At 38.8% G+C, this 9,156-nt stretch overlaps 1 protein-coding gene across 1 annotated transcript; it reads left to right on the top strand.

Moving 5' to 3' along the window:
• The first annotated feature begins 3,896 nt into the window (after positions 1–3,896).
• Positions 3,897–9,016, top strand: LOC134439348 (uncharacterized). The gene is made up of 5 exons (XM_063189255.1): positions 3,897–4,065; positions 4,154–4,483; positions 4,868–4,939; positions 5,089–5,144; positions 8,810–9,016. The coding sequence occupies exons 1-5, from the start codon at positions 3,897–3,899 to the stop codon at positions 8,927–8,929; spliced, it is 747 nt and encodes a 248-aa protein (XP_063045325.1). The 3' UTR covers positions 8,930–9,016.
• The last annotated feature ends 140 nt before the right edge of the window (positions 9,017–9,156 follow it).

Below are 9,156 nucleotides of genomic sequence, written 5' to 3'. Positions count from 1 at the left end.
GTGTTTATATAGCAAGAACAATAGAATAACTTAACATTCTTTTATTTTTCCCACAACTGAGGTACTGTTAGTGCTGGATATGTACTACTTATGCGTACACTTTTCTTTACACATAGTCATGTGAAAATGTGTTGTTTCTTGGTGTTTACATTCAAGGTGTGAGCTTATCCTCATGACAAAGGCGACATACAGTCACTTATGTCTTTAGCATCCTTTTTGCCTACAGGTTTTTTAATGATTTTGAAACCATCATCATGTCATTCCCCCCCGACCTCTCTCTCTCTGTCCCTCTCTCTCTCTCTCACGCACGCACGCACGAACGCACACACGAAACACACACACACACGCGCAAACACACACGCGAACACACACACACACACACACAAATCACCTTTGTTTGTTTGTCAGGATGCTTGTTGCTGCAACACTCTGTGCATTGTCTTCTGAGCTACTATTGTGACCACAGAGGTTTCATAAACCCAGCGGTTTGCAGAGCCGTTTAGCAGCATCCCCTCAGCCCCTCCTCTGCTGCTTCATAATGACACGCAGACCTATGTGCAAGGGTCTCTATAGACTTTGTGTATAGTCTTCCACTCACAAACAATACTATATAATTTGTACATTAAAACATCTAATTCTGCAGTTTTAAGTTAAAATATCGTACATCCCAAGATAAGTCTCTGTGTGTGTGAGTGTGTGCGTGCGTTCATGTGCGCGTGCATGCGCGCGTGTTTGCATATATGCATGCGAGCGCATGCGAATGTGTACATGAGCATATTTTATTTGATATATTTCCATATTTTTTCTGAAGCACCTTCAACTGCCTCTGTGTTTGAAATGTACTTTACAGATCAACTTGCCTGCTTTGTCTTTGCATATCACATGTAGTGTATGTTTTACATGCATGCTGTCCTGAGAGACTGTGCACCCTTTAGCTCACTGTTGCAAAGGAAGAGGTCAGGGGGAGATGAGATGAGGTGTGGGGGGCGACTGAGGTGCAAACAGCCCTTCACACTCACACCTTTAAACCACAAACACGTTGAAATTTTCCACTGGTACCGGCATCTAGGTCTTTGTGCAGACCACACTTTATCGGCCCTTTACACAAATACACACACACATACACACACACACACAAACACACGCGCACACACACACACACACACACACACACACACACACATACACACACACACACGCACGCGCGCACACACACACACACACACACACACACACACACACACACACACACAGAGAGAGAGAGAGAGAGAGAGAGAGAGAGAGAGAGAGAGAGAGAGAGAGAGAGAGAGAGAGAGAGAGAACTGTAGCTGTCCATGGTGCTGGATCATTCTGATGAATCTTCATGCTGCTTTTGATTTTAACCGCAGAGCCTGTGTTATAGCCTTACTGTCACCAAACTGTGATGCCCGAGTCTTAATCTGTTACTAATGGCTTTTGGTAATGTCATAGTAATGTTTTTATGATGTAGTTGAGTCTTTTCAGTAAAGAGTAAACGGGCCCGCCGGTGAGCCCATCTGAGCAAAGAGGCTACAATACATTAGCCTACAGGTTGGTTGGAACTTGGAAGTCAAAAAGCAGAGGCATATGAGATCACCTGTTTACTATTAAAGCATTTGCTCACAACATACCTCTTTCAAATCAAACTGACTGTTTAGAACGTATAAATACACTTATACATACCCCCTCTGACAAACATACTCACATACAGTATACCCTCATGCACATACACACGTGCCATATGCACACAGACAAACACACACACACACACACACACACACACACACACACACACACACACACACACACACACACACACACCTGTGAAGGAATCCTGAGAAGGCTTTTTTTTCTTTTAGTAAACACACACTGGGTGAGGTATGTATGGCAGTTCAGCATGGTTAATTTATTAAAACAGTTGACGTCACTCACTCAGAATTTCATGCAGTATTTTTTTTTTGACCAATGTTTGTTCTTACGCCTTCATGGTCGTCTCACACACACACAAACAGATGAGGTCCTTTATACTATTGATTGGACAGTTGCTCATTGCAGGTACATTCACAAATCCTCAGATACGGCATCACCTTCTCCTGCAGGACGTCAATCGGCTGGAATGGTGTCCCTAGCATCTTGTGCTGTGCACACTCAACTTACATGACATGACATACAACATTATACAAAATCATAAGTCTAAACACATTTCAACAAGTTACAATAGAATTAGAAACATTTCAAATGAGAATCGTTTTTTAAACTGAGGGGAAAACCAGTCTGTGGATCCTCCCTGAGTAAAATTCTGTCTAGGTCACCTCTCCAACAAGGTGTTTCAACTTCCGCTGAAGGACACGTATGATGCAGATGATACATTTTACACAAATTCTTTGAATATTGGTGCTATTGGGAAAGATAACAATGTATTTTTCAATTATTTTTATTGACATTTGTATAAGATGGTACAGATTGAGGAATTAAGTGCCATCAGTCTGATCGACTTTAACTACAGAAAACATTGAAGGTCAGAAAGGTAAAAAGAAAATAGTCTATTCAAACTTGAATGACTTTATTAAGGTGCTGTTTCCAAGTAGCAGGATATTTTTTTAGCAGGGTATTTTTTTCCTCCTGTTTAGGTGTAAACGCAACATGTGGACAAAAATAAATCCTCCATTGTAACAAATGCGTTTCAGCCCCCTAAATAGGATTTTTTTTTCCTCCTGCTTTTTATACCTGGATTTTAAATATCTACTTCGTGGAAACGGAAGGCCAAAACCAATGCAAAACCAATGGAACCAGGAAAAAAAAATATCCACATATAAAAATATCCAGCTACGTGGAAACAGCACCTAAATGACAATGTAGCTTAGTTTCCATTGTAACTGGCAGAGTGGCTCTCTACTATTTTTCTATTGGACCTCAATTTACATTTAAAAAATAAACTATAATAAATATTATACAGTTTGCATTGGCAATGTATGAATATTTTCATAATATTATCTATTCACAAATCCAATTTCATAATTCACAACAGTTATGAGTGTCTCTGATTGTTTGCTTCTCTGTTCAAATATATCTATGCTGAACTTTGCCGCCTAGATGTACCAATAAGCTCAAGAGAGTAGTTTGAAGTTACACTACTTTTTTAAGGTGTAGAATCACATAAGAGAATTTGTTAATTTTGACAGTTGTAGATATTAGGTTGCAAAGGTCCTTCTGGGAAATTGAGTGTTTCTGAATCAACTGCAAGAATTAGTATCAACTGTATTACAGTTTCCTAAATATGTCTACCAGACAACAGAAACATAGTAACCTACATTGTTAGAGGAAGCTTTGTGGTTTGCTCTCTTTGAAGTTGAGATGTTGTATACCATGTGTCTGGGTTTTTTTCCTTTCTTTCTTTTTCTGTGTGTGTGTGTGTATGTGTGTGTGCGTACCTGTGTGTGTAGTGTTGTCATCAACCTGTGGCCCACTCGCTGTATTTAAGAGCTCTCATGCATTAGGCTCTTCACAGAAAAAAATGTTTCCCGTGATATGAAGTGGAGTCTCTGACATCAAAATGTTACATGGATTGCTTTATACTTATATTACCATCTGGACAATGTTGGTGGGTAAGTAAATAAAATGATACTGCCATATTAAAACTCATCGATATAGCTATTTATTACTATCTTGACCAAAAATATTTTTACATTTAACTATCCTTTCTTCCAGGTCCAGTAAAAGCTGTGAATAGTTTTCAACCTGTTACAATTGCCAAGTCTGGATATAATGTGACTTTAGAATGCCCAGTCCCAAACAATCTTGTAACAACTACATGGTTTAAGCAAATAATTGGACAAACCCCAACATTTGTGGGAACAAGGTATGTACACCAGCCTCCCATGCTCGCTAGTGCTTTCAAGGATACCCGTTTCAACTTAAGTGAAGTTTCTGGAGCATTCAGGCTTTTAATTACTAGAATTCTGCCATCTGACGAAGGACTCTACTTCTGTGGTGACATAAATAATTATGATCCACAGTTTGGAAATGGAACATATTTGAGAGTGAAAGGTAAGCCTTTGTCTGTTTTTTTTTTAATGTTACCACAGTAGGTTCAGTGGAATACTTAATTACGTTTATGTACGTAAAATCATTACAGATCAAAATCACATAAACCACTCCACTACAAAAGTGATCCAAGACCCAGTATCAGGCCCGGTTTCCCCAGGAGGCTCAGAGACACTGGAGTGTGTGGTGCTGACTGAGAGCAGAACAGAAGAGCTCAGTGTGTTCTGGTTCCGACCTGCTTCAGGAGCTTCCCATCCAGGCCTCATTTACATCAACAAGAGCAGCAGTGGTCAGTGTGAGGGCCGCTGTGTCTACACTCTCTCAAAGAAGGACGTCGACATCACTGATGCTGGAACTTACTACTGCGCCATAGCTACCAGTGGACACATACTCTTTGGGAACGGAACAACACTCAGACTTGGTAGGCTACTTCCATAACTTTGACTGTTAGTTTCTCTCTTGTCACTTTAAGACATGTACATAATGATTATAATGAATTATATATTTTTATGAAATCTAATCATATCATTAAATTAATCCCTTCATCCATTTCCATTTTCATTAAACTGGACTTGGCCACACTTGTTTGCTATGCTGTCAAAAAAATGGACAGCATTTTGTTTTTACAGGTCAGTATAGTGTAAATTTATAGTTGGTATTTAGACGACAAAAAAACACTCTAGTGCGGCTAAGTACAGAGGTCTTGAGACACTATATTGAGGGTAAACTGACGCGGTTGGTAGTGATGTGCAAATAGCAATGCATATTTTGAATACCATGACTGTCTCTACTTCATGCTTCACAGCTGAGCCAGTGAACTCTGTGCTGGTTGGTCTGGTTGGGGCTTTGGGCTGCAGCTGTGTTGTACTGGCCTGCTGTCTGGCTTGGATGATCTGCAGGAATAAAGCCGGTACCTGCGGGAGTAAGTGAGATGTTTCATGATTAACTATGGATAATTAACATATCAACAATATCATGATTTATCTTGATTGTTTAACTGTGCTGAGTCTGTGTCTCGTTTTACAGCAGAAAACTTGCAGCATGATGTAGACAGCAGCACTGATACTCAGCAAAGAACTCAAGTAAGATTTTTTTCAAAATTTTTTAGTGATAAATGGAAGAAAATATTCTGCACAATCCTATTTGTGTGACAGCTTGGTAAATTAAAAGAACTCTAAGAGGATTTAAGAGTGCAGGCATATTTCTTTCATTAATCACAGTTTTGGTTTATGTTTGGCACCTTTTAATCGAGAGTGTGGTGTTATCCGGTCTAATACAAATACATTTTGAAAAATATTAAGTAAAATGTATGTCTGTTATAAACTGGATTAACAAAATTCTGTTGACACTTCTGATAGGCAAATTTTATTTCTTTGTTTTCATGAGGCCTATGTGAGGCCGTGGCAAGTTGATTAAAAAAAATACTTTACTTTAACATACAAAGCATGTCATTGCCTTGCATACAATTCACATGCCTGTTAATGGCAGTGTACAGAATTAAGTTTCATGATTGCACGATTGCATGATTGATCATCGCCTGTGTCTTATTTGGGGTGTTCTAAACATTCATGCAAGATAAATGAAACAGTGCATTGAAAACACAACACAATTTTATTATCTTTAAGATGATATTATGCCCTACATTTAAAACAGCATGTGTATACACATCTCTGCAAAGCAATCACCTTAATTGCACATAAATAGGTCTGCTTTATATTCTCACCATTTCCCGTTTATACAAAATGTACAGTTAGATGATTTGAAATGACTTATTTCACAATTGTCTCATATTTAGTACACAGTGGAACATCTTGTGAATCATCACAAATGTCAACTTTTCTCGTGGCATTTCAATTGTCCCGACACCAACTTCTAACACTCAGATCTATTTTGCGTCTATATAAATCACAAAACTGTAATTTTCAGTATTTAAGGGCTGAAAATTAGGCCTCTACTCATTCTTTATTTGAAGAGTTCAGATGCAAAACCCCCTAAGTGCCTTTTCAGAAAATAATCTTAATTCATTCTTTATTTGTGACAGACACAATGGTCCATATCATACATATATAGATTACATAGATTAAATTAGAGACAGTCAAGGATAAAATAAATGAAAAACACAAGATAGGCCTACAGCCATCAAACATAAAGACACTTTCTCCAATGTCGCCTGAGCTCAGAAGAGAACCTTACAGAACTCTTGGCCGGGTTTACCAGAGATTCAACTATGCTATTTTGGGAGCAATCCAGTCGTCCCATGAATTTGAACATTACATTTCTCAGGACTGCATCACACCCAGGGATATTGGAGTGGACAAACAGACAGCTGGCACTGGACCATCTGGGTATCCTCATCAGCAGTCTCATTGTGTCATTATATGCAACTTTTAGCTTCTGATAGCTGCTATGCTTGTATTTGCACCATAAATGGGCAGTGTACATGGGTGTGCAGAAGGCTCTAAACAGGGAGCACTTGACATTAAAAGAACACATGCTAAATTTGCGAAGAAGCATATTAGCCTGAGCATACAGTTTACGCCGTTGCCGGTATATATCACGATCATCACAGAGATCATCAGATATTATATGACCAAGATACTTAACCTCCTTGCACACCATAAGTGAACTATCACCCAGATAAAAAACAGGGAATGTCATCTTCTTATCCTCTTTACTCCTCACTATCATGACATTACTCTTCTTTGGATTGAATTTAATATCATACAAGAGGCCATATTCAGTGCATACCTTAAGGAGTTGTTGTAAGCCAGCACTACAAGGACTCACAATGGCCAGGTCGTCTGCATACATGAGATGGTTAAACACAGAGCTGCCAATTAGACAGCCTGTGGAACACATACTCAGCTGGACAGATAAATCATTCATGTAAACATTAAACAGTGCAGGAGATAAAAGCCCACCTTGGCGGACACCATTAGATACATGAAATGGGGATGATGTTCCACACCCCCATTTGACACGCATTGTTTGGTGGCTGTACCAGAACACCAGGATCCTAATGATGACCTTAGGTACCCCTCTCTGTAGCAATTTAATAAATAATTTTGTATGATTTATGCGGTCGAACGCCTTAGAAGCATCGAGGAAGCACATAAAAACAGTGGAGTTCTGGTTTACATATTTGGCAACCATTTCCTTTAAAGCAAATATACACATATCGGTGCTGTGTTTCTTTTTAAAACCAAACTGGTTATCTGACGTTACTAAAAAAGCATCAAGCCTTGTAATGAGTACCCGTTCTAAAACCTTGGAAGGAATACTAGACAGTGCTATTGGTCTATAGTTGTCTATACTATTCAGTTTCCCTGCTTTGTCCTTTAGTACTGGGACAAGCAATATGGACAAGAGAGACTCTGGTAGCACTCCATGGGTGAGGAGTGCAGTAAAACACATCGCTAAAAGAGGGCAGAGTTTCTTGCTTCCATACTTAAGGTGCTCAGCACAGATTAGATCCATGCCACATGCCTTATTATTATCTAGTGCTGATATTGCTTCAAGTATTTCTTCAGGTCTAATAACAAAATTTTCAGTTGAGTCAGTACATTTAACTTCAAATGGGTCATTCTTAATGCAGTTAAACAATTCTTGGTAATGCTTACGCCATTTCTCAACAATATTGTCAGTTCCAGACACCCCTTCTATATCAGAGGGAAGAGAGGTTTTGCTATTGTTTGATGCTTTAACTTCTTTCCAAAAGTCATAATAATCATTATTCTGCAGCCTACTGGCAAGTGCATCAGCTCTCATGGTGCTTTCATTCCGCTTGGTAAAGCGGAGAGCATATTTTAATCTAGCATTTGTGAGCTTCTTGTTCAGAAACAGGGGACCTTGTCGAGGCCTGCCTGCATCACACCAGAGTTTGAAGGCATCTCTAGCTACAGTATGTAGATCCCTAACGTGCTCATTTCACCCTGGTTTGGCATTACTATGTCTTTTGCCATGTCTTTTGCCCTAATTCATTTTTATTTAATACAAAGCTGTCAAAATTGCTTATTTTTTATTTTATTTATGTAATATAACCATTTATATGTATTATCACGTACATGAATGTAAACCAAACCAACAACAGGGTTCTCTAAAAATAAAGAAGTACAGGTCTTCAGAAATGGAGTTAGGTGGTTTTGCATCTGAACTCCTCATTTCTTGATTTATTCTTTATTTTAGTATTATTCCATTATTTTATTACTGTTATTATCATGTCTCCTATTCCTTTCCCCTATATGTTAAATGTTCAACCTTAAATGTTATATTGTTATTTATACTCTATCACTTATTGTTACTGATTTATCACTGTCCAGTCCACCATGTTAAATGCTCAGTTATTATTTATTACTTCAGCACTTAACCGTTATTGGTCCATCACTGTTACTTGTCCTGTCTTGCATTTTGATTTCAGTCTGTAAATGTCCTTTCATGGTATAGAGAGGGAAACGTAATTTTAATTTCCTTGTATGACCTGTGCATATGAAGAAACCGACAATAAAGCAGACTTGACTTGACCTGAAAAACATAGGATACTTAAATAACATCCTAATGGTATGGCACAAGATTCAAGCTCTCATGGAGATGATAAACCTGCCTTGCTTGCTGAATTTAGCCTACTCCTTTTGACAAAAATGTGTCAATTCCAAGAAAATAAACTCACTTCATTTGTGTTTCGACCAACTCTCAGCTCGCCCCTAAGTAAGTACAAGATTATCAATACACACTCCTCTTCCTCCCACAGGCTGAGTCTGGTGATGGCCTGAACTATGCAGCCCTGAGCTTCTCTAAGAAGGAGAGCAGGGGCAGGAGAACCAGGAGGGAGCCACCACCAGATGCTGTTTATGCAGCTGTACGCCTCTGAACACCCAGTACTGTGACATACTGTAATTCATTAATGCATGTCTCCAGCTTTCTCTTGAATCCCTTAATTGAAGTGGGGAGTGAAATGGAATAGTGGAGTGACTTGTTGTAGGGGAGGAATTTGTGTGTGACTAAAGAAAATGTAAAGTAAAGTATTTGTACTCTGAATATAAAGAGGGTGAATAAAACGTCATGAATCATGTTTGATGTTGTAGTTCTTGACTGATC

The sequence above is a fragment of the Engraulis encrasicolus genome, chromosome 22 (genome assembly GCF_034702125.1).
Source record: "Engraulis encrasicolus isolate BLACKSEA-1 chromosome 22, IST_EnEncr_1.0, whole genome shotgun sequence".
NCBI classification, from domain to species: domain Eukaryota; kingdom Metazoa; phylum Chordata; class Actinopteri; order Clupeiformes; family Engraulidae; genus Engraulis; species Engraulis encrasicolus.
This window is presented reverse-complemented; position numbering and strand designations above follow the sequence as displayed.